This window comes from Biomphalaria glabrata, chromosome 5 (genome assembly GCF_947242115.1).
Source record: "Biomphalaria glabrata chromosome 5, xgBioGlab47.1, whole genome shotgun sequence".
NCBI lineage: Eukaryota > Metazoa > Mollusca > Gastropoda > Planorbidae > Biomphalaria > Biomphalaria glabrata.
In genome coordinates, this window is record NC_074715.1 from 46,445,594 (window position 1) to 46,472,702 (window position 27,109).

General features: G+C 37.7%; 1 protein-coding gene across 17 annotated transcripts in view; it reads left to right on the plus strand.

Moving 5' to 3' along the window:
- Nucleotides 1-27,109, plus strand: part of LOC106068869 (tyrosine-protein phosphatase Lar-like) — a 267,560-nt gene that overhangs the window by 200,956 nt on the left and 39,495 nt on the right. The window contains exon 12 of one of the 17 annotated variants that reach the window (XM_056030095.1): nt 25,386-25,415. The exons of the other annotated variants lie outside the window; for them this stretch is intronic. Coding sequence (XP_055886070.1) covers nt 25,386-25,415 — 30 coding nt within the window. The remainder of the gene's footprint in view (nt 1-25,385; nt 25,416-27,109) is intronic. 17 annotated transcript variants of the gene reach the window in all.

Sequence of the window (27,109 nt, forward strand, 5' to 3'; positions counted from 1 at the left end):
AACTATGTACAGTTTTGTTCAGAAATCTGAGGTACTGGTTTCTTGCGATGATCATTAAAAAGACATCATGTTCTGACTACTCGCTTATGGCCCTACGTTTGTGATGATGAGTTTATCATTGATGTGCTGCGGCGGGTAGATTACAATAAACAATGTAAATGATCATGAACTTTAAAAAAAAAAGGCAACGAACTGTCTTTGCTTCCGAACCGGTGAAGTGGAGATTATAGACATTCCGTTAGAACTACAGCGACCTCGGAAGTCTTTGACGCACTGTTTGTTGTCCTCGGTATAACAATGTTAATGCAACCAATTTCACAGTATCCGCCCTACAATATAAATCAAAACTTTTGTCTCCCGCGAAGCACATATTGTGGAACTTCAATTTCGATGACTGCGCCTCCAGAAGTCTTCGACACTTTGTTTTGTTGTCCTTTGTGGTGTGTATAAGATATTGATGTAACTACACAAATACTTAAAGATTACAAAGAGAGTTTGTGTTATCACACAAACTCAGAGGCGCCCCTATTGAAGTCACAAATGAACCAGGAATATTTAAGATATAGTCTTGTTTTTATCGTTTAAAAATTAATGTAGTACCGTAATTATTTCATATTGTGCTTTAGTGTTTCCGAATGTATATGTGTTTTGATTTTGATTTATTTGCGTTTTTAATTGAGAACTATTTTGAGACATACAAAAATAGAAAGCATGTGCTGATGTATGTTGAAGCCATAGACAACCCGAGACAAGATTTTTCGGCTTCTGTCTTGGAGATTGACCTGTCAAACGGGATTCCGTACCAAGCCGTGTTTGACCTTTAGAACATCCTGAGTTAGTCATGTCAAATGGTAGCTCCAGAATGTTTTTTTTCCTCCGGCTACATTTTCGTGTCGCTTCCGGCAGGCCGACGTTGAATTATTCGGAGGTTAAGATAAAATGCTGCATTTCGGAGTTAATGCCCTTTTCTGGGAAAATGTAGAAGTCAGCTGTGACAAGTTGATATGTGGCGCCAATTTTCATTGGAAAAAGTAACCGGTATTTCTTTTTACTCACACTTTTTTTTAGATAGTCCCTAAGCCCGAAATGTGTAATGAATGCCATTTTTTTGCGTAAACGCATTCTTGTAACATCTCAGCGGTTTGATGCTCTCGACTGAAGTCTCGTATTTTGACATTGTAAATCATAGCTGTGTTGCTCGGAATACCATATAATCACTTTTAATAATAATCACCCTTTTTAGTCATGGGAAGTGAGATCCCATTTGAATTGACTTCTTCACAGTTTTGGCTTAAATGCGTTGTGACAGCTGACTGTTGCAATGAAGTTTTGTCATTTTATACTTAAAATAATTTTAAAATCTTGAAAAAAAGTTCTGTTTATCTTTGCCTCGTCAATGTTTAGATTTCGACATATCAGTATGTGTTTTGGAGGGGGTGGGGAGAGGGCTGGCTGCCTGTACTAATTGGGGCAATACGTTTTATTCTACGATTGTCAGTTCTTAATTAAGTTACCATTGAAACAGAATCGCTGAATCTTAGCCTGTCTAGGTAACCAAGAAATCATGGGTTCACATTTACCTTCACCTATCCCCTTTGGGGCACCACAGTAGATCAGTTGACCGTTTTTCTCCAATCCTCTCTCTCTTTTGCCTTGGATAGAATTTCTTTCGATGCCAGGCCCGTCTATCCATCGGTGTTCTCCTCCCATCGTTGTCTGCCTCTTGTCTCATGGGTTAACATTACTTGAAAATACTTTGGTCCTTGTTACTCACTCGACACACATCTGATGTGAGTAAGATATAATCTAGGTTGGTGATCTCCCCCCCCCTTTATTTTGTGTGTGTAAGTTGTAGGCAGCACATTTGTTCTCCTTTCAGTTTCAGACTTTGGGCACATTTCTCTTGAACCCTCGTCCTCCTTCAGCCTCGTTCACCTTGGTCCTCTTTACGTCACGTGTAAACATCTCACGTGGCTTATTCCTTTACTCTTCCTATCTTTGACCTCTTGTTTTCTGTACACCCCCCACACACCTCCTCCTTTTCTTTTCCCTTTGCAGTTCTTCTGTAGTCATTGGTGTTCTCTGTACGATTGGTTTACCTTGTCTGAGATGGATTTTAGCCATGGAGACCTTTTTTGTTTTATCATAGACTTGCTCAGGCCGGCTTACGTAAGGCCTGGCAGACCACGTGACCCTCGCTGTGCCAAGCGTATCAAAGACACGTGCCTTTTTTTTTTTGTTGTAACTCCAATACGAACCTGGAATCGGAAAAGAGAATGAGACAGGAGAGAGAGGGGGGGGGGGCGTTGTTTCCTTTTGACACCGCTAACAAAGAGTACGAAATGATGGCCAAAAAGATTGTGTCACAGATGGAAAGAGGAGAGAAAAAAAAAGTGGAGGAAAATAGGGGAGGGGGGTATTTGATGGAAGAAGAATGATGTGCTGTGTTTATATCAAACTTTTAAAGGTTGAACAAATTTGTTTGTATTGATATTTCTACTGCCTTCAAAACACTTTTGTCTCCACCGTCAGATTAGAAACTCGATCCAAAGCTCACAAAACAATGATTATCGACCGCGAGTGTTGCGTTACTCTGGTATACCCGAGACGTCTCTGCAGAAACTCTGTACGTATCATTGAGCGTGTTAATACAAATTAGAATAGAGATGACAAATAGGCGCAAGCTTCCAGGTATTGACAGCCATGTTTTGTACCATTCAATTAACCTCGTTTTAAAACAAACTACATTTATCTCACATCCATAGCAGTGTGAATACTTTAGACAAATGTTTTTGTTTTATGCAAAATCTCCTCCCGAAAAACAATCTTGCTGTATCTTTGTACTTCTGATGCTGTTGAGCAGTTTCAAGGCAGTATTCATAATTAGATTATCTTCACGTTTCTTTGTGTGTTCTCACGAATTAAACCCAAGAGATATTCGTCATGCCAACTCATTAACGTTTAAATTATATTTATTATTAGGTCACCTCTTCACCTATCCCTTAGTCTGTTGGACCGTTGGGGCACCATGCAAGATTTGTCGACCGTCTTTCTCCATTCCTCTGTCTTTTGCCTTGGATAGAACCTTTTTCAATGGCAGGCCCGTCCATTCTTTTGTTTTGTCTTCCAATTGCTTTCTCTCTATTCTTCTTTTTCCTTGTACTGTCCCCTGAAGGAAGGTCTTTGCGAGCCCCGAAGACCTTGTAATATGGCCATGGATATTATTAGATAGAATCAGGCTTGTAATGTGTTAATATTATTTGCAGCTAGATATAATATACATCATACTCAGCTGCCCTGTTATTGGGGAGATAAAAGCATTAGCTTGCCATTGATTACTGTAATTAAGACAATGACAGGATGATTAGTATGCGTTATGTTATACTTTGTATGTTTGTGCTTATGTGTACGAGCGCTTTCGTTATTTAATTCGTAGAGGTTGGCATTTTATGGTTTTGAGCAATGTTTGTTTCGCTTCTTTCAATCGTCTGCTCGTTTCATTTACATTTGCTAATTTTAATGTAACCATCCAACCAACCCCCCCTCCCCCCCCCCCCCAAAAAAAAAAAAAAAAAGAATTGTCTTTCATGGACTCTTGAAGCATACATCTTTCAAATCCATTTATGCGTTCTTTCAATCACACACTATATTCTGTTTATAACGAAATGACTCAGTAACACAATCTTACTCAAAAAAGTGTGTGTGTTTTGGGGGGATGCTCTTGTGTGTTCGTGTATAGTTATTGCAGGTAAAACTTTTTTTTTTACTGTTCAAATCATTTTGGCACCTGTACAGATCTGATCCGTCTCAAGAGTTATTGTCTAAATAACTGCTTGGGTTGTCGTTCTTTTACTTTTTTTTTGTTTTTATAGTTTTTGTTGTAGAAAATATTTATTTGTTTGTCTGCTGTTGTGATGAGTTTTGTGGTAGAATTCTTGGCAGAGTTTTAATCTTGTAGGTGATTAGAACACTTGTACCTGTCCTTCCAGATCTCTGCTGTTTCGATATAGACTTTTATTTGCATTGTGTATTCATTCTGATACAATATGAACTCTTGAATAGAAGCTCAGGTTTTGAACATAATAATACCAACAGATTACTGATAGCGAACCTCCCAACATTGTTTATGTCTCTCTCTCTCTCTCTCTCTGTATATCACTATTTCCCCTACTATCTCTATCTTTCTTTTGTCTCTGACTCTCTCATCATGCCTGCCTCTGTATCTCTTGCTTTCATGTCTCGTTCCCTGTCTTTGTCTTTCTTTCCCTCTCTCTCCCTCTCTCTCTCTCTTTCTCTCTCTCTCTCTCTCTCTCAACCCCATTACCCCATATTTCCTAATTTCTGTAATTTTAATGTAATGCTACAAATGAACAAGGCAAAAAAAAAAAGGCAAAGATAAAATAGCTTGAATTTTGAACTTCTGTCTACATAGTAAGATTGAAGCTAGTAAGACACACACACACACACACACAATTGGCTGTCATTTTGATATAATTAGAAAACACATAGTTATAAGCAATATCTGTTCTAAAATTGAAGCGCGTGACAGAATGTGTCAATTATTGTGTGTGTGTCAGTTGATAAAATTATTGGCACATTAATTTGGTAAACAGAGGATGGATGGGTGGTGGGGGTGACGCCAACCTAATGGGAAATCGAACTCTGAAGTGGGACATATACAATGTTTCAATAGCGCAATAGCTCGTGCAATTAGACAGTTGTTCGTCACTAGACCGAGCTGTGGGCCGAGAGCGTGTCCTCCTAGTAAGAGTCTCACTTGTAAAATTGACATTGTCTAGAACTGAAAAGCCACTTAGCGTAATTTTGTTTTCTACCCCTCAACGTACCCAACTCCCAGGTGTAATATGTCTTTCCAAGTGGTGCTAAGTGAACCGCAGTTGAAACAATTCACCAGATATTCTCACATATCTCAGTATTACTCTGTTTCGTCTGGAGGATACTTAGTTAAGACATTTTGACACCTCTATCTATTATCCTTTACTTAGTTCATCATTGTTTCATCATTGTTAACAATCTTCTTGTCTTTTTGTGGTCTTTAAAAAGTGGTGTTTTTTTTTAATTAATATTTGTCAAGTATTATGTTGCTAAACGAGCCCATTTTCATATTATCAACGATAGAGGCACATTTCTTATTCCATTCGCTAGAACAAACTCGTACAAGTGCTCCTTATTCCCTGGTGCCATTTGAGAATGGCATGGGTTGCCTGAATCAGCCAGGAAAACCAACGCCTTAGCAGAGTTTAAGTCATTGATTAACATGCATGACTAGATTGAAACATGAAATGCGTAGGACAGAATTATCTTCTATTTTGAAGTAACATCTTTAATATATAAGATAAGATAAGATAAGATAAGATAAGAAGAAGATAAGATATCGGGTTTACCTTGACCATATTCAATGCTCGTTTTAAGATTCTTTTTTATCTGTTGTCTCAGATAGTTGCATCCCTTGACATCATTCTCTCTTCTGTCTCAAATAATTCCGTACTTTGACATTGTTCTATCAATGTCTTCGAAAATGCAGCCCCTCATCAAAGCATATAATGTTTGCTATTTCCACCTTCGGACAACTGACGATATCTTTAACAAATGTAAAATGTCCAAGTCTCGCCCATGACATTTAGTGGTCATTCTTTTCGAGGTCTCGAAAGTTAAAGGAAATGTGTCGGTAATCTTAATGCTTTTTTTTTTTAATCTTGTAGTTTACCTGTCAGGTGATTCTTGTCAAGTGGACTACTTGATGGGTGTCATTGCCCAGAAGGCCCTGAGAAGGTACTTACCTAAGTACGGCCCTGCCCATCAATTCGGCATTCACTGGAAGTGTCAGTAAGAGGAGACTGACCTCACCTGAGTGGACTGACCACTTAACCTCAGTTCTCGGGAAAAGTAAGATGGCTCTAGAAGGATTATCTAAACGATGAAAAGCGCCACCTTTTGGCGGTTCTAGCACACGGTGTTCTTGCTCCTCGACACAAAGGATAAAGAAACACTGTCGTCTGCCGGCATTAAAGTCAGGTACAGGTCAATTAGTCCCATGTGATGTGTGTCGCGTGACAACACTGGTTCAAGACTAGTTCTAATTGGTCTGTGAGATAGCGAGTGACGAATGCTGGAATCATTTTTATTGGTTGCCGATTTTGCATTGTTTCTGTCCCGTCTATCTCTGGAACATTTAATCTGTACATCTGCTTGTGGTATTCTTAAACACACACACACACACACAATGACGATGATAAACACGTTTTTTGAATGATAATCACAACAGAGTCATGATAGTAGACTATCGCTTGTTCATTTTAGATTTACACATATTGTAAAGGTTGACAATACCCTTTATCCCCTTCAAAGGTATTATCATTTTGATAGTTATGTGATTCTACACTAATGTGTGCGTGTGTGCGTTCTTGCTTCGACGTCAAAAGTGTTAACTCTCTTATCCTCTCTTCCTTGATACAATGCCGCCATCTTGCCCATTCAGACTGACATAATGTGGAGTGACATGTACCTTGTTGGAGCCGGCACCCTGACCTATGTAAGATAGGTGTTTGTGTGAGCGAGGAATCTGTAGGTCTGGCCGAGTTAGTGAAACTTTCCTGGAGGAGGACTCAGACATTCAGAACTATCACACAACTAGTGGGTTTATTCATGCGTGTAATATTTTCGTTAATAAATGTATTTCTTAGTCTTGTGGAAAGTCAATACTCTAAAAAAAAAATATTATATTAACAAGTTTTATCACTATACAATGGTTAACTACTTCATATACAATATTGATTTTCACTTTTTTTGTTTTCTATTTTATTTTGTGTTATCTGCACCATATCAACTTTAATATCGACTAGTGTTTCTTGCAACCTTTTACAAACATAGAAATGTAGAAATGTAACTGTAAAAAGAACGGGTTGAAAGACTAGTATCTTTTTGTTTCTACCAATTTTTCAAAGTCAGACTACCGGAGAAATCGTTTTTCCACCAAATACCGACACACAGAATTCCGGGAAAAAGAGATACTGATGCATTGTCTTTTTTTTTTTCTTTTTTTTTTTTCTAATTTTCTGTGTAAGTTATTTTCCAGTAAATGGTCGTGAAATGTCCTGAAATGTGAGGGTGTGCTGCGCGAATGTTTGTTTGTTTTTTTCCACATTGCCAGCACCGTGTCCTGAGAACTTGTAGAGGAATGAACCTTTGAAGTAAAAGATTTCTTTCTACTGATCTCTCCTCTTTCAAGTTTTCTTTCTCCCTGGCCGTGGGATGGACTCAAGTTCTATCAAACAAGACTGTTGATGTTAATGATGACTGACCGCGGTCATTAACCGCAGGAATCAACTGGGAGGATTTTCAATCAGCGACGTGAAATTAAGAACAAGAATCAGTTGGGGGGTGGGGGAGTTTGCGCGGGAAAATGTTCTATCCAAGTCAACGCTAATCACCGATGCTTAGATAGAACCAACTCCAGGGAGTTGACGTCTGCCATGTTCATTGGATTAATATTGCATGAATAAGCCACTAATTAACGTGGACTGACCTCCCTCCCTCTACACATCTTTTTTTGTTTTATTTATATATTTGTGTGTGTGTGTTTTCTTAGCATTATTGCTTACATGAAATCTGTTTTTGCATGGTATGTATGGTATGTATGGTATGCATGGTATGTATGGTATGTATGGTATGCATGGTATGCATGGTATGCATGGTATGCATGGTATATAACACTAAGGGAAGCCAAGACAACACGCCCTCGTGTGTGCATTCAAGTTTTTTTAAAACTCCAATAACTGGGATTCTTTAGGTCTCCTTTCCCACGGGCTTCTCCATTGAAGTATGGAAGCGCTACAGGAGAGCAGTGGTAGGGACGCCAGTAACCGCTTGCTCAGAGTATATAGTTCATTACATCGCTTTACAATCTGTTCCTCGTCGTTGCCCTCGCCAGAATCGTTTTGTTTGTGAAAAGTTTGAGATTCCCTCATCTACACGCACGCACACACACGCGTGCACACAAAGAAATCAACTAACGTTGCTGCTATTCCACTTGACGCTACGCTAACTCCTTGAGACCCGCCGGGAGCGAGTGAGATGTAGCCGTGTGTGTTGGACATAGAACGAGGACATGTCGAGGTCATTCTGCAGCGACTATATCTTCCTGTTGACTATCTCCTTATCTTGTCTGGTCGCCTGGAGGCATATACAAAAGTCTCGCAGCAGCTCCCCCGACCACACCTATCTGTTTGTCAACATTGATACCATAAGACAACACTGACAAAGTAGACACACTCGAGTGTCATGTTCCATCTTTTTCGTTTTCAAACCATGTTCATATAATATTAAAACCATGTTCATATAATAATATTTATTATTGTTTTGTATATTTTCATCTGTCGTTTAAGATCTGGTACTTTGCACTTCCATTCATGTGAACTAGAAGTTTGGTTATTGATAAAATCTTGTTTTAAAATGTACCTCGTACAACTTATAGAACGAGTTTCTTTTTTTTTAATAACTGAAGAATATTACATTACAAAACAATGCAACATTTTCACCCCGCTCCCCCCCTCCTATTCCTTCCGAGGAAGAATCCTGGTTATGCGAATGTATAGAATATGGATCTTCTACACTTAGAAGCATTTAGATCGAGACTTAGAAGACGATGTGCACAATTTTTCTGAAAATTTATTATTAAACTCTTCAATTTAAGTGCCTTACATTCGGAAATTCCCAAATACGATAGTCCTTTCCAAAAATCGATGTTGGATCTATATCTAGACTAGTTCTCTAGCCAAATTTAAATTTATTTTTACTTTGAAAAATTTAATGGTCAAACTAAAGAGCTTTCCCGCTGTGGCCAAGTAGATAGTAATTCTTTTCTCAGCGATATACATCAACTGTTAAATTTCTATGAAAATCGTTTGAGCCGTTTTCGAGATCCTTGCGACTTGAATGGAGGTATTATAAAAAGAAAACAAAAACAGGATACAGATACAGTAGTAGGATTATAATATACTATGCATCTCCGTTCTAAAAAAAAGTATTAATGATGGTTCGTGTATTCATACTTTTATAGTTTACAAGTGTCTGCATAATTTTATCAACTGCACTTTTTAGACGCTGTGTTGAAGACACCAACTAGACAACCTTACTTTTCTAAACAGTTCAATCGGTACACTGATACATTAAAGACAAGCTAAAGATCACTTTTCTAATTAACGCTGATCAGATTCGATTTAGATTCAAGGTAACCAGATCTCGTCGACCACATCTTTGTCAGTGAAACTCTGACATCAACTCATCGAGCTTAGCTAATTAGAGATCATTTTACTGTTTTTTTCCCCCCTCATCCTTGTCTTGTCGAGCCCATTACATTCTTCTCATTCTGTTTCCCCCTTTCATTCGTTTCTTGAACACCTCGTTCACGAGAGCCCCACGTACGAGTGAAGCTAAGGTCGATAAGGCAAGTACAGGAGGATTGGACGAGGGGGTCATTATCAAACTAGTAGTCACTGGCAATGACAGAAGTAATGAGACAAGGTTCTCTGCAATGTCTTGCTGTTTTGTTTTACATAATTCGGATGTTCCTTCAGAGTTGAAGATAATTACTTCCTAGTCCAAACCTCCCGCAGGACGACGGGGGATGGGAGCGGGCAGGGTTTGAACCCTGGACCATCGATAAATCTGAACGACAGTCCAGCGCGCAAACCGCACGACCAGGCAGCTTTATGGTTTATCTCAATTGTAAAGATCTGCTGGCTTTCAGAGACATTGTTTTATTCTTGACATTGTTTTGTCGTTTAGAAGAAGCTGAAAATTGAGTATATATATATAATTAAGCTAACTATGTATATTGGAGCTCATATACTTTGAATTTCGTTTTCGACCACTGACCTATATATCATTTAGACATAACAAAGAATAACATTAATAAGAAACAAAATAAAGTCGTAGAAGTCTTGTCCTTTATTCACGTAACAAAAAGGTTCCATGTAGACCAAGAACACTAAAACATATTGCATGTAGCTTTTATCTTTAATTTTGGAATTATATATAAAATTTAGCATGTTAGGAATATTTCAACGAAAAAGCCTTTGGCATGATCTCAGACAATACGAAAAATACACGGATTTATTTTTATTGGCCAGTTGTGGATAATCACGTTCGATCATCATGCTTACATATAAAATCCTATATAGATCTACAACCTGTCTGATAGAGAGGCTTTGGAAGGAAAAAAAATGTCTTCACTCATGTGTCTATAAATATTATCTATCTTGTATTGGTGTTTGTATTAATGGCGCACATCCTGCAGATAGCGCGGCACATGCTGCCCCCCTGAGGACGTCTGCTGTACTCTTTGGTAGCGTCGTTAGGAATTGAATGTTGTTGTTTTGTCAGCATGGGGCGAGATAGACACATTGCGTACACCCAGATGATTCGTGCGTCAGACCCTCGACATCAGCCTCGTGTAAAGAAATAAACAAAGAAATGTAAATGGATCAACCACATGTCGGTAATATATTCTGATTAAAAATCGTAAATAACCTCTCTCCCAAATTTCCTTTTTTTTTTCGTCATTTTTTAATCCTTTTCTTTAAAAAAAAAAATTAGGTAATGTTTTTAGTATTTACGTTCTTTAAATTAGGAGATAGTTATCAGTGTATCTGTTTACACTGTTTCCATGGGGACGACTGTTTCCGTAAACTACGTCCCTGCCTACCATGCTTGAGTGGCTATGAACCCAGGAACTAGTGTGGGGAGTCTCGGTCAGGAGATCCGAGATCATGACATGGGTAAAAGATCTTTGGATTTCAGTGTTAAGCTAAACAACCTTGACTGACCTCCACCAGAATCACTTTTGACTCGTTGATATTTTATTCACCCGTCCACAATGTCTGCAAAAATGTCATTTGTAAACGATTTAGTTTTAGCCACATGTTGATTATATTGGGGTGATCGGGTGGGCGGTGTTTGAGGATTTGATCCCTGACACTACCTTGATGATTCTTCAACTCTATCTCGTCGCATTATCCTTCCTGCTGATCTGAACATTTTGACCACCACGTTTCTCTGGAAATTAATTCCATTCATTTTTTTTAAATAAACATTTGTTAAAGTTGTCACTGTCACCATGCTTGACGAATCGTAAACTGTCTGCATAGTTTAGACTAAAATAATGGCTAAGGACAGTTTGTGTTATGCAAAGCTTTGGGCGGCCCTTGCGGTTAAGTCGCACTCACATCTTAATAACATTCACAACCCTAATCGTGAATTGCAGGTGGTAAGTGGCAGTTCCATCATAAATAACAAAAAGTTTATTTACAAATATGGTACAATTTCAGAAGACGAACCTACGTGGAAAGAGAAAAGCCGGGGGGACCATAGGAAATATGGATTTCAGAAAACCAACCAAAACACCCCTGTAGAAAGGAAACTATATGGAGAGCTCCCTGATTTTGGAAACCACTGCACAGTTTATGTCGTATATTGGTCTTGTCATCTGAACGCTTCAACATACAAATAAGAACGAGGATGATGAAGAAGAAGACCAACTCACATGGCAAGTGAAAGGTTGGGAGACCAAAGCAAATATGGAGGACCAGGAAGAAAGGGTGGAATAATGGATGGACATAGGCCAGTCTGAGTGGAATAGCCCAGAACGGAGTCCCGTCGTGCAGTACTGTTGCGGCCCTAGGCTCCAGTGGAAGCCCAAAGGAGTTAGTGAAAAAGTCGAAATAAGCTATTATACATAGGATCCAGCAGGATGGAGTTTAAGGTGAAATTTTCCTTACAATAGCGAAAAATTTAGTTTTTGAAATGATAATGTAAAGTACAGACATAACACACAATAACAATTTCGGCTGTTCTAAAAGAAAAAAAAAAACGCCATGAATTACACATCTTGATCTGAGAATGATGGTCTTAAAGTAAGCTAGTTAGTGTGCATCAATTTGTCACATAACCAAGACGGTGATAAGGTGTAATTTTAAACGCGTCGTAATTCGTTTATTATAGACTGGCGTTATTGTCGGCTCCGTACCTGTTTTAACACCTGGTTCGCGTTAGGGGAGTCCTGCAACACCTGTCTGAAAGGTTGAGATGGGGAAAGGAAAGAAAAAGAAAAGGGTGGGGGGGGGGGGTCGAGTAGAAGGTAGTTCAATGCAGGTGATTGTGAGGGGCGGAGTGCGAGGCGCTGAGGTGGAAGTAATTACCCCCCGAACCATTGTCGGAGATCGTTAAAGCAATTGTTTCTTCCATGTTGGCCTCTGCAAGTGAGTAAATTGCACCTGGTAGATTCACGGGAGTGCTATTGTTGAGCGTCTGAAGTCTAGATATAATATCAATGTCTTGCTGCAAGAAGCTCTTGGTGGCGCATTTTTTCACAAAAAGAATAAATTGTAAAAACATCTTTTTTAAAAAAAATTCATAATCATATTCACCTAAATTTATGCAAACAATTGGAACGAATCATTCTTGATTTTTTAAAAATAAGTAACTTTGTATGTACTAATCGAGGCACCCTTGTTGAACCTTTCACAACTTTCTCCTTTTTTAATAATCTAGTCCTGCTCTCAACGAGTCTGTGATCTGACTGCGTGTAGCACTAGTTTACGTATTTCAAGACGCTTCTGCTGCTTCCACAGATGTGTGCCTTTTTTAATTTTTAACGGCTCTTTACCCCAGCTGCCTTGCTTCAAACTTTATCTACACTTCTGCTTCCCGCCCACCCACCCCCTTCTCTTTTCCCTACCACGTCACGTGTTACCTCTCCGTCAAGACGACTTCATTATTTCTGATACTGCATATCAACTTGATGCACGCGCCACATGTCCATTGATAATATTGTCACCTTGAGACTCTGGAATAACCTTTATCTTGATGTTGGCACTGTAACAGTAGCATATTGGAAAACATACCCCCCTCCCCCTCCTTTTTTTAAAAGTTAAAGTGAAAAGAAACAGACTTATTTTAAACATAGCCCTTTAATACATAAAATACAGTGCAAGTTTGTGGGTCGGTTCATTCTGTTCGATTCGGATCTGCGAAGTCAGTTTTCAAGCCCTATGAAAAAGATGACAGTTGGGAGTTCAACAGTATAGCACTTAAATCGTTCTCTTGTACAAGAGTCCCAATAAAGTACTTCTTTTTTTTTCCCTCGCGATTATCTTGGAAGTGGGATTTCTTTGATGAAGAGAATGAGCGGTGAACGTTTGTAAACATCAAAGCGAGTACGAAATAATAAAATATTAAATGGACAAATAAATAGCGATGTTATCAGGAACAAAAGTTATTACTATTTTTATATACGCTTTTTTTTTACAAAACTAATAACAAAATAACTTTGTCTGTCCGTCTGGTACAAATCTTGTACACGTTATTTCTACCACCTCCCATTCGAGGATCAAGTTGAAACTTTGCACAATTATTCATTGCCAATGACAACACATGAATCAATTTAAAAAATTAAAGAAATAGTTAATTAATTATATTTTTATAAGCTTTCTTTTTTTAAAAAAAGTATATAAATAAATAAATATTATATATATATGTGTGTTTCTATATTTGCAAAAGTATTATCTTGGAAAAGACAATGTCTATTACCTGACCATAACTCCGTGTTATCAATTCAAGTTTGTTTTTTTCTGTCATTCATGTAAGTACATTATGAGTTTGTTTCAAATGACGTAAGTTCTCTCCCCTTGGAGGTTTGAGCTCTGTTCTTCTATTTGATGTTACCTTCAGTGTAGATGTGAAAGGCTGAGCTGCTCACGTGTGTTCACAAGCCTCACCTTATCGCCCAGTGGATAAAAAAATTTCGAGCTGTCTGCATTTCACACAGTGGGATTTAAAAAAAAAAAAAAGATGTAGTTTTCATTTAGATTTGACTTTGATTTTTGAAAGCGTTGGTCTTGTGTTATCTTGCCTAGGTTCTTGCATGTCTTGACATGTGTCTTGTGTAGGTTACCTCACTAGTTTTATTTATTCTACAGTATTTGATGTCATTTTATATTTCTGTAGCTACGGTACGTTGGTCGTCAGAAGTACAACCTTATCATGACGGTAAAGTCATTAAACAAACAGCAACAACAACAACAACAAAAAACTAATTTTCATATTGGTACAGCTGCTTAAAAACTTGGCCTAACCTAATGTATCTCTTCGCAATCTAAACACAATGAAACTTATGATTTTGTTTTCACTTTGCCACTCGCAAATTTTAACCCTCGTCTTGTCCTCTCTCTGTCTCTCTCTCTCTCCCTATCTATCCCTCCCTCCTTGATGTTGTTCTATGCATCTTTCCATCGTGTTCAATGATGTGTCTGCGTGCAGGGGAAGGGCAGGCATGTATACATTTCGTATTGTTGATAATGTTGATGCGACGAGAGAGCAGGTTGATAATGTTGATGCGACGAGAGAGCAGGTTGATAATGCTGATGCGACGAGAGAGCAGGTTGATAATGCTGATCCTGTATCGAGAATGGGGTATAGTAAGCTAATGCTTCTGATACCTTGTCTTTGGAAGGAGAGGAACTGACAACAACCGATAAAAATCAAGACATTTCTTTTCTAAGTTATTTTTAAATTTTTAATTCCCCTTCAGTTTTAATCTGATTTCCGGAAATCTTTCTCCCTCCCAGTAGGGGAATTAGTTTAATTAGATGAACTCGTAGTAATTAAAGACATTTTATCCGTATATTTAATTTAAATGATTCACATACATCATTAACGTCCGTCTGTATCTTTTTAATGACAGGAATCAGCATTATCAACCAAGACATTAATCCTCTGTCAGTAATCATCACCCGATTTTATGAATGGTCTCGTTGGTTACTAACTTCGTACATTTATTTGAAACACACACACACTCAACGTGTTTACACTGATACACTTATTGTTGAGAAGGTGTACATCTGCCCTCAGATCCAGTCTCAATATTCTTGGTATCCATTTTTTTTCCCTCTTATTTCTCCGCCAAAATTAATGATCCAAAGGAGGGAGTGACTTGGGGGGCGTTATGGAGCACTCTTCATTAGCGGGCCCCGGTTGTCTACCCCTGTTAACCCGGCCATGATGAGAGCTGGGCCAGATGGCCATAGGGAGAGGTATGATGGGTAGGTCTGAGAGAAAGGATAGTACGTCTGTGGCGCGTCTGTCCTCCGTCTTTTAGAATGTTTCCCTGGCTGAGTCATTCATGTGGATGTCAACCATACTCAAATCTAAGATTTTTTTTTTAAAAGAAGAGCAGTTCATAAAACTTCACACGCACAAAGTTTTTACTCTCGTTCTATCTCACTTTCTCTGTCTGTCTGTCTGTTTCTCTCTCTCTCTCTCTCTCTCTCTCTCTTTTTGTCTCTCCCCGTTCCTCTCGTCCATTCTCTCTCTCACACACACTCGAGAAAAACAGGGGAGAGAATGCTAACATAGTCATTAGTTGAAGTGCCTTTCACGGAGTGCAAATGCCCCTTTGAGACACGAAAGATTTGAGCACTTTTCTAGAATGCTCACACACTGTAGGGTGCAGGGGGTAGGCTTTTAGGGCTCCTGTGAGAACCTCACATCGTTCTGACGCCTTTCCATTCTCAAGTAATAATTTGTGTTTTTAAACATGTCCTTTAGGATAAGTCAGACAACGAATACTATCAGAAGGTATTAATAATTCTAGCGAAATACTGTAAGACGGTAAAGGGGCGGGTCTTCGTGAGTTGCTGCCGGCGCCCTTCAGCTAACGTCACAAATCCATTTGGTACAGTCTTTATCCATGGATTAGGTATTCACATTTTCCTAATTACTTCCCAATAATGTAGACAGGACTTTCTCGTTTGCTGTATTTTTTTTTTATATTTTTATGACTCACTTTGTTATTGACAATATTTCATTCATTATTCCTCTATTGTTTTCCCCAGGCAAAAATTTACTCTGCACAACCCAAAGTGCGGCCATTAATAAGGAAATACAAAAGAGCGCGTGCCCCAAATGGGAATATCCGACGATTACGACATCGTGGGGATTACGTCATTTGTACCGTCTCGCCCCCCCCCCCATCCCCTTACCGCCATGGTCTCTCTTGCTCGGCTGTTCTATAACTCGTGCATGGGAAAGAGGCGAGTTAGTGACCGATGGTTGTTGGAGGGAATCATTAGATCAACGTATTTCGAGTGCGATGGTTTGGGCAGAGAGAAATAGATCAAGACAATTTAGGGATTGATTCGATGTGTACATGGACACGCACACACACACACACAAAATGGACGACATACAATTTTCCCGCCTAGGCCTAACCGTATCAGCCACATTTCTTTTTACATAGACTACACTTTTTTGTTTTGTTTGATTAATGTCAGGGGAAGGGATGTCAAAGAAATGTTAAGTGTCGGCGCGTTGATTGGAAGTAATCATTAACTTAATGCCCCCCCTCCCTCCACACTTATTCGTTTCCTTGTTTTACAAAGCATTAAATCACTTTTTTTTCCCCCTCCTCTGGTTAAGGAGCAGACAAATCTTACAACACGACAATTCAACTTGACTATTTTCTTTTTTTATCTTGAGAACAGTTATCTTTTCCTTGGTGCTGAAATTCTCTGATGAAGAACCTTAAGGTGTACATGGCTGTTGCCAAATTTAAAACAAACTATTCCATCTCTTTTCTTTACTCATGTTTTAAAACACAGCCATTGTCTTTGATCATGGATGCATATCTCTGGTTCTCTGCGCGTCTGTCGGTTTTTTTTTATATTAGGCTTTCAGTGTCTTTGTGTCTTGTGGACAGCTGTTTATGTCATTTTTTTAATATATATTAGTTTTTTTTTTTGTTTTTTTTTTTATTCTAGGTATAAAGTTGTATAGCAATCTAGTTACAATAACTAACAGCCATTTTTTTTGTCTAACAAAACATTGTAGTTATATCAACGTTTACACATTACAATCATTAGACCTGTAATGATTATATTGTACACTTATAATCATCCTTCAATGTAATGTCCACCCCACCCCTCATTTTTTTATGTTCCTCTTACATGTTTAAAACATTCTATACTTTTTATTTTTGACCACCGTTGTACAAGTAGAGAAAAAAATAAAGCGGGTGGAGGGTCGATAGTCTTTAATTTAGCAGTAACTGTGTAGCCTATAATTTTAGAACTACTTTTTTATGTAAAGGTTATGTTGAGGTGGAAAGGAGGGGGGGAGGGTGACACTTGTAGTTTAATAACCCCTGTGAACTTCCTGTTCATCAAATTGATATAGGAAAAGAAAAAAAAATTAATAACTGCCAAAATCTGGCAAAGTTCATCTCAAGAATTCCAGACTTCGCGTCATAGGGAAAAAAAAAATCTTTCTTAAAACGAAAAACAAAATGGCGATGTAATCTCAAGTTGAAATAAAAAAATAAAAAACCTTAAAATTCAGTTTGTTTTCAGATTATTCTCGTCAAGTCTCGGACTGCGTCTACTTTTTTCACTCTTCATGTTTATCGAGACTAGATTCGAGGGCACACGTGCGTGCGTGCTGGACTCAATCCAAGTCAGATTTGTAATCTTATGGTCCCTTTGAAATTCTTAGTGTCTATTGTCTTGCATAGTTTATGTCCGGTACTGAGGTAAATGTCTACCTGGGTGTTCACATACCAGACGTGAAGCACTCAAGTATTTGAAATGAGGCTCACAAATCTTTGACAATTTAGTCCCTAGAACAAGAAGACATCAACATTTTCTTATGGGCGGCAAGCCATCGTGATCCTTCGTATGCAATATCTATAATACATGTTTCCCAAAGTTGATGTGTTTTGTCTTTCAACGGTAAATAAACATTCCGGATAATTTGGATATTTGATGCTTTTTTACTGGCATAAAAAAAGGTTTGGAAGATTTATTCATTACACGCTCAAAGTTAACTTCAAGAAAGAGGAACGGTCAATGGCATCATGTGTGGTCCAACAGACTAAGGGATAAGTGAAGATGGAAATAAACTTGAGTATTAACCCTTCATACCAGTAGATACTGTTCAGATCCACGATATCCAGGCTCTAAATTACAATGCTTTAACTAACTCAAGAATCCAATAAGACTTGTCGTTCTTGGCGTCTGTTCTCGTCTGTTCCTTTCTTCATCTCGAATGATGTCCCTTTAAAATTATTTATTCAAATAGTGTCGTTGTTATGGCAATATGCAGAATTGGTTAGGTTTATAAAAAAAAAAAAGAAATAATCAACAGGTTATATTTTATATATATATAATATATACACACACAAAAACATAATTCGCTCTTCCATTTTTGTCACGATAACCCTGGAGATAATTTAGAATTTCGTTCTCACGAAAAAAAAAATTAATTTTAACGTTCAACTTAAAAAAAAACAAAAAAAAAACAACGAAAAAAAAAAACAAAGAATGAAACAGATATTGCGTATAATAGAATAAAGTTCGTTTCCTCTTTATCTATGACAGTTTGATGGCGGGCTAGAGATTATAGTCGAGACAACGTTGAGTTGTTCTAGCAGAGCCCAGTCTAGGTTTTTCTAGGTTCTAGCCAAACGTGTGTTGTTGTTTTTTTTTGTTTTGTTTATTTTATACTTATATTACAGTTTCTGTTTTCTTGGTTTTAAAAGAAAAATATCGTTGAAAACTTTTGTCTACTTTTTCCTTACCTAAGTCGTCTCTTCGTTTACTTGGTTTATCTATTGCCCTGTCCCGCCTTTCTCTCTCCCTCCATCTCTGTATTGTTGATTGAATGTTCCTTTCTTTAAGAAACATTCAGAAGTCGTAATCTCGGGTTTTAAGTTTCATTTAAAAAAAAAAACGTGAACGAAAATAAGATTTGAACAAAAGCTTTTTATATATCAGGTAAGGGGAGATTTAAAAAAAAAATAGAGCTTACGCAAGGTACGTAGTGTGGATTTAATCCCACAATCAATATTTCCTTCAGTAAGAAGCAGACAGAAACAGGTGATCTTTACATCATCTGCCACATAGATCGCAAGATGTGGAAGGGGGGAACTTCACAATATTTCCGCAGCAAACAACAATCACATTTAGACTTGGGTCTTTAACGCTTGGATTGTATGCCCTCGACTCACCCTCGTATACCATATCGTTGATAGGTGGATCTACAATTTTCAGTTCACTTTTTATCACCATCAGAGAGACACAAACAGCCCCAGTTCCCTGCGGGCATTTGGTCAAAGCACTACGGCCAGCCACTTAAAACTATTTTACTATCACACCTTTTGAAGATAACTGTTCTTAGTATTTTTTCAAAATGTATTCCTCATTTTTTCGTCTCTCTCTCTCTCTCTCTCCAGCTAACTCTCTCTACCCCCCCCCCCTCTCTTTCCTCGCTCTCTTTCAACTTTTTATTTTGTCACTTTTGTTTATTTACTCTCGGCGAAAATCAATTCACAGTCGACCACCCGACAAACATTTAAAACAGCTGACTAAATCAATAAATCACTCGGGTTATCTCCCCCCCCACACACACACACTGTTTCACCTCTTGCGTCTGTTGACGGAACGTACGAGCTACATTTCTCACAAGACACTTGCCCTCCGCGAGGGCACAAAAACATTTTCCACATCATTTCAGTTCAGGTTCAATATTTATTTCCTGGCTGGATTTGAAACCAAAAAAAAAAATAAATGTTTAGTTTTTGTTATTTACAGACTTGAAGAATTTTTTTTTAAAATGACATTGTTGTGTGTGTGTTTATACAAGGAACAGTGTTCACTGTAGGAGGATTGGAGAGATCTATTAATGGAATAAAGGTCGATCTTTAAGCCCCCTTCCCCCCAATTCATAATTGAAACTTGTATAGAAAGGTGCTGCCCAAACCACGACCTGCTGGTCATATCAGACCAGTGGCGCGGTACCTCAAACCTGTACACACGTGATACATGTGTCATAAAAGTAACTAGCCCCCCCCCCCCCCCCAGTTCTAAAGAGGGTTGTGTACCACTGTAAATGGAAGTTAAAACCTACCTACGATAACTGTCTTTGGTGTGGGTTGGGGTTGGGCCATTCAACTGTTGTCCTTACGCCAGAGACGTTTCCTCTTTAAGAATGGCGGGCTTAGGCTATGTCCCTGCAGACTTCTTTACCCATCAATATTTTTTTTTGGTGTATGCTATAAGGTCTTTCGGATTTTGGTCATGATCCTCCTGATATTTGCCTATATATTTAACTATTATTGTCCTTCCCCTGTCTATAACATTACTAATAGAAACAAAAAACTAGCTCACGTCGTTTGGAATATAAGCCACTTTTTTTTTTTTTCCTTCCTGTTTCTTTTTTGTCAGTATTTTTTATTTCGTTCCATTTCTCATTTGAAACGAACATCTCAAGGAAATACTTTTGTATTATCTAAGCTCATTTTCGGACCGTAATTCCTTGCTCCGTGGTTCCCTCCCTTTTGGTCCAAGGGAGAGGACTCCACTTTTATGGCTCCACCAATAAACATGACGAAAGCCGTTTTCGATAAGATAAGTAACTCGCTAAGACTGGAAATAAAAAGGCTGGATAAAAGCTATTTATTTATTTATTTTTACTGGCGCCCCTTTTCCTATCAATCTGCCTCCATGGTTCTTCCACTGTGAACTCAGGTGCGCCCCGCTTTTGGGGTGCACTCGAAGTCAAGTAGGGTGTGAAGCGGTGAGGCGCAGATAAATGCGGCCTCGCTCTGTCCTCGGCCCCACGGTTATCTCGCTCTGTTACAATAGAAGATGGTAGTTTTCAAAATGAGGAGTACATATAATTAATGGAGTAATTAATTTTCTAGCGTCAGTCGTCCCTCATGATTAGTTTGTGATAGTTGTATTACTTTGATTATATTCAATGTTTCCAATGGTGGCTGGCCTGGAGAGAGCACGAGAAGCTTGTTTTAAAATGCTGACCAATACAGCAACAGTCTTAATAACGGAAGTCCGCTTTGACATGTTGGCAGCTCTGCGGAAAGTAAAGTCTAGACTAGATCTCCAACTCTGTTCACGGTGAGATAAGCTTTTCAGAAAAAAATACTGTAAGGAAATGTAATTTATGCAAAATAGCATCTACCATTTTCTTTCTTCGTCTCATATGGCTAGTACATATATAAAGCGAAAAACAGAACATGCTGTGCACTTGCACCACACCACAAGTCTCTCTAAATATATATCTATGTTTATGTATCTATTTCTGTCTCTGTCTCACCAAATTCTTTATAGAGTGTGGATGCCTAACCTTTTCAAACCTATAATGTGTTTCGTCTTTAATATCAAGTTTCAAATGATCTTCCGGTGTTAAAATCTTCTCCCGATTCAAAGATAACATTTACGCCATCGTTTTATTTGTACTTAGAAATTTTAAATATTTCGGGTTAAAGTCAATCATCTTCACCGTGCTTGTTTTGGAGTAAATATCTGTCACCAGCGCCCATAGCATACAATGAATGCAAACAAAAAAAAAAAAGCTTCTAACGCGTCTTTAATTTGTCTCTATCCAGGTAGAGTTGAGTCTTTTATCTTTAGCTGTATCTGATTTTTTTTTCGTTAGTTATCGCCCGGTCATCAACATCCTTTAAGAGAATGTTGAGAGACTCTGATGGTCACTACCTGTAAATAGCCTCTCGAAAGGGCAGCACAGTTTCTGGGTGAAAGCGAAGGAGGCGTTAGTTGAAAGGTGTCAGGTGAAACAGATGGCCAACCACACACGTCCCTCTGTCTGTCTCTGTATCTGGCGCAAGCAGTATCTTTTAGCTTGTCAGCACTTAATGAATGAGGTTAAAAAATAACTTTTGGAGTTACAAACTGTTATAGGAGACTTCTTCTAGGAGTTTTATAAACTGTTGCAAGAAAGATTTTCTAGATGTTTTACAAACTGTTACAGAAAGTTTCTTTTGGGTGTTACACAAACTGTTACATTATACCTCTTCTAGATTCTAGATTTCATTGTACTAAGTTCTGTTACTCTCTGACCAAAAGGATTCAGTCTTTCATTGTACAAAGTTCTGTTACTCTCTGACCAAAAGTTGTTCTTATTCCCCGTCTTGTTCTGCTTTACAGGTGCTAGTGGGGAGCTATTAAATCCAACATTTCTGACTTATCTTGGCGGCTTCACGTTGCCTTCAAGTGTTTTCTTAGTCAATGCCAACCTTCAGGATTTCACGTGCTCAAAAATGTTGTTTTTTTCCCAAGATTCTTGGACAGTTCCGATTGCAGCGATAACCAATAGGAGATAAGATCTACTTCTTCCATTTTGGCGGGACTGTGTCACGTGCTTGATCCACACACACACAAAAGATTTTCTTTTTTTTTTCTTGTTTCCCTCAGTGAATACAAACAAGGGCCAGCAATTCACTCAAGATGGTTGTGTCTTTTATCCTAGAATAGAACGAAACAATATTTTGTCAGTGTTTGACTTGAAGGATCAGGTAGATCCCCCCTACCCAGGTAGATCTTCGTTCATTCCCCATCCCCCATTATCATTTGATGTACCAGATTAACATTGACTGTTAGAGTTCGGAATCGCCGAGAATTCGATGGCCTAATGTTTCTCTATGGTCACCCATGTTTCTTTATCCTTCTTTATTGTTCTATGACATCATTCCAGATTAGTGCTAAATTTTGTTCCTCGTTCTTTAAAGTAAACTTTTTGTTTGGGCGGCCGAATGTAGTCTCTGTTGTGAAATCAACAGTACACAACTTCTTCTACATTTACCGATAGTTTCGTCTATGAGGTATGATTGCATCTCTTTAAATTAAACCATGCCAACGGACATATTGGTTTTAATGAAGAGGCCTTGCAAATTTGTCAAATTGTAATTCTTAAATCCTACCGGACACTACCTCCTTTATTGCTTTTTACTTTTACAAATTAAATAAATAATATAAATAATAAATACAATAAAGATGCAAACCAAAAGAAGGGAAGTGAATGGTGAAAGATGTTGATTTTATTCCCTCCCTTTTTCTTGCTTCTATAAATAAAATAGTATTCTACCATGATATTCACTTTGACTTATTTTTGTCTCTGTGTGAAAACGATATTATTAAATTCTGGATTCTGAATATACACGTTTCTAATGCTCTCCCTTTTCCCGCGTTTTTTTTTTGTTTTTTTTTTTTCTAATTTATTTCACAATGTCCTGTTTTGATTCTGTGCTCATTTATTTGTCCTCCACCCCTCGTCCCCCCCCTCACATTTTTTCTTGAATTTGATAGTTGATGATGAAGTCCGGAGATTCTCAAATATTATTTGATCCTATACCAATAAAAAAAATGTGTGTATAATAATAATAATACAACCAATTACAGTAATTGTGTATACAGGCGCATTCTTCTCTTTTTGGAAAATAAGATTTAATACTAATAATTTTATATTTGTTCAATCTAACGGTTTGTGCTCATTCTGAAGTGTTGAGGTCCAACGTGACACAATTTTGAGAACCACTCCCAGGCACTGATGGATGGTAGAAGATTCAGTAGCCATTTACAATTTTTCTTCCACCGTCAGTTCTGGAAACATTCTTCGTGTCAGTGGTCCGCACCCCCTCCCCCCTTCTATTTTCACGAATTTTAAATTCTTGCCCTGCTCCTAACGACGGCGCTGCCGAGACGGCCATCTGTTCTCCTGGGCTGAGATAGACGCCACATTTCGCTAGTCTAGCTCAGTATATGACTTACCAAGATGCAACACGCGTTGAACCTAGAGGGTGAGCTACCGTAATCACTCCCCTAAACATAGCCTTTTTTTGTGTGTTCTGCATCGACTTGGGCCTTCTTTAGTTAGATTGTAAGGGGGCTTAACTATAGTTACTGCCCTGAACAGAGAGATGGCATCGATTTCATCAATTAAATCTTGTGTTCATTATGTCTTCATCTTTTTTTTAGTTTTTTTGTCTTACTATATGTCTGTGTCTTACTATCTGTCTTTGTCTTACTATCTGTCTTTGTCTTACTATATGTCTTTGTCTTACTATATGTCTTTGTCTTACTATCTGTCTTTGTCTTACTAACTGTCTTTGTCTTACTGTTTGTCTTTGTCTTACTATCTGTCTTTGTCTTACTATCTGTCTTTGTCTTACTATATGTCTTTGTCTTACTATCTGTCTTTGTCTTACTATCTGTCTTTTTCTTACTGTTTGTCTGTGTCTTACTATATGTATGTGTCTTACTATATGTCTGTGTCTTACTGTTTGTCTGTGTCTTACTATATGTCTGTGTCTTACTATATGTCTGTGTCTTACTATATGTCTGTGTCTTACTATATGTCTGTGTCTTACTATCTGTCTTTGTCTTACTATCTGTCTTTTTCTTACTGTTTGTCTGTGTCTTACTATATGTATGTGTCTTACTATATGTCTGTGTCTTACTGTTTGTCTGTGTCTTACTATATGTCTGTGTCTTACTATATGTCTGTGTCTTACTATATGTCTGTGTCTTACTATATGTCTGTGTCTTACTGTTTGTCTGTGTCTTACTATATGTCTGTGTCTTACTATATGTCTTTACCATTTTGTCTTTGTCTTTACTATTTTGTCTTTGTCTTTACTATTTTGTCTTTGTCTTTACCATTTGTCTTTGCCTTTACCATTTTGTCTTTGTCTTTACCATTTGTCTTTGTCTTTACAATTATGTCTTTGTCTTTACAATTATGTCTTTGTCTTTACAAATATGTCTTTGTCTTTACAATTATGTCTTTGTCTTTACAATTATGTCTTTGTCTTTACAATTATGTCTTTGTCTTTACAAATATGTCTTTGTCTTTACAAATATGTCTGTGTCTTACTATTTTGTATTTCTTGTCATTTAAGGAACCATTTTCGTTTCCCTTTTATTTCATTTATTAATTAATTTTAAGGGGAGGATAATCTATTTTTCAGTGGCGTATCAACTATGGTGGCATTTTTGTCCGGTCCCATGACTAAGAGGGGCCTACAGGAGCCACTGAAAGATAGAAATTCTTTGCTTTTTTAAAAAGACTTGCAAGCTGTAAGTGGCATGGCTTGTAAGAAGTCGTTATTGAAGTCAGGACACTATTACCAAAAAATGTGGGGCAATTAGTGGACATTTTTTGTGAGTGTACTGATACAAACGGAATGACTACATTTTTTATTTATTATTTTTTTACTTTGGGGGGGGGGGGGGGAGCACCGTTATATTCTGGACCAGTGACCCAAGGGCATCTATTTTCATTCCTTTTCTTTGCCGGTTTTTAGAAGATATGTATTGCCCTCCGCGTTAGCACTCATCTACTTATGCATTAACCTTTTTTTTTTTTTTTGGAACATTTTTCATGGTAAGAAACGCCTAAATATCTTTTGGATTTTTAAAATGATTTATTATATATTATATGATATAAGTTTCTATTTATTTACTATACATTTATTTTTAAATTACTATTTATCATTAAAGGCGGCTATCACTACTGGGACGATAGTAAAGGTTTGTTGCAATATATCGCTTTCCCTGTTCTTTTTCAATATATTTGTTTATTTATTTATTTTTTTTAGATTTTTTTTTTTAAATTGTAAAACTCGTGCCCGCCTCAAGCTCTGACAGTATCCTTTTTTTTTTTTTTTTTTTTTTTTTTTTTTTTAAATAAGGATTTAAACAACAAATTTGTAGCTTGTTAAACAGGTGAAAGCACTGTTACATGTTTCTTGTCCTGATAAGTCGAAAACAAATTTGGGAAATTAAAACTAAAACTCTGTACGAAGAGTGTCTACAGTACGAGAGCTCGTATGCATGTTCTAACAGATGCTTGCTCACGAGGCGTTGCATGTTCCCAGAGGAGGGTGCTCACCGTCCCCACTTAGCGTGATCCCCACGATGTCAAAGCCTCAGACAACTCTCGTTCATTCACCTAACATGCCCTCCGCTTCTTTCTGCTCTCCCCCACCCCCTCCAACACACACACACCGGGGTCCAGATTTTATGTTTATATTTGGCAATATTTTGTGTTTTAACATTTCTTTTATCAGATCGCATTTCTAATAAATGTTGTTGCACATGCTTGTATAGAGCTCGCACGTGAAACATCAAGTTGCTTTTCCCAACCTACTACTGACAGTACAATTTAGCACTTATCTATTTTTATCTTGAACTCGCGATTCTGAAACGATACTTGCAATTCGATACTACTGTATCTTATATAGCGGCTTCGTATAGAGTTTATGCACCAAATTTTTTTTTTTTTTCAATTTCTCGATTACTTTTTTTTGTATATGCACACATATCGTATGAATCGCTTTATTCGTGTAACACGTGTGCTGTGTGAAGTATGGATGTTTTTAATGTAGGCTCTCTCTTTACAGATTTAGGCTTTTTGGTTTTGCATTGGATGATATATACATGTACACGTGGTCTTACAGTATCTCAAAGATAGACCTAAATAGTGTCTAACATATGCTCATAGAGTGAAATCTTTTCTATCAAAATCTCAGAGGGCCAAATATTGTCTGTACATAAGCTCACAGATAGAGCACAGTTTTGTCTTAACGTAACCTCAAAGATAGAGCACAGTTTTGTCTTAACGTAACCTCAAAGATAGAGCACAGTTTTGTCTTAACGTAACCTCAAAGATAGAGCACAGTTTTGTCTTAACGTAACCTCAAAGATAGAGCACAGTTTTATCTTAACGTAACCTCAAAGATAGAGCACAGTTTTGTCTTAACGTAACCTCAAAGATAGAGCACAGTTTTGTCTTAACGTAACCTCAAAGATAGAGCACAGTTTTGTCTTAACGTAACCTCAGAAATGAAGCCGGATTTTGTTTTTATAATTGAAGCTTCCACCTCGTTCACTCGCCACAAACTTTTTCCTGTAGCCAACACAATTTTTAGTTCCAATTTGTGTTTTCTTTTGAAGCTCATATCATGCTTTGTTTGTTTATGTGTCTAGATTCTACATGTCATCACATGACTGAATAACTTCTATATTTAGTATAATTGTTATAATTTTAAACCAACACATCCATACCATTAATGTGTTTAATATCCATATTAGACTATATAAGCCTTCTCACGATTTTACAAGTAATGTACACACAAATAACTTAAAAACATGAACGCAGCTTAAAAAAAACGAATCAAACATATATGTTAATTGCTGCACTATAAATTTTGCACAGTGAGTCG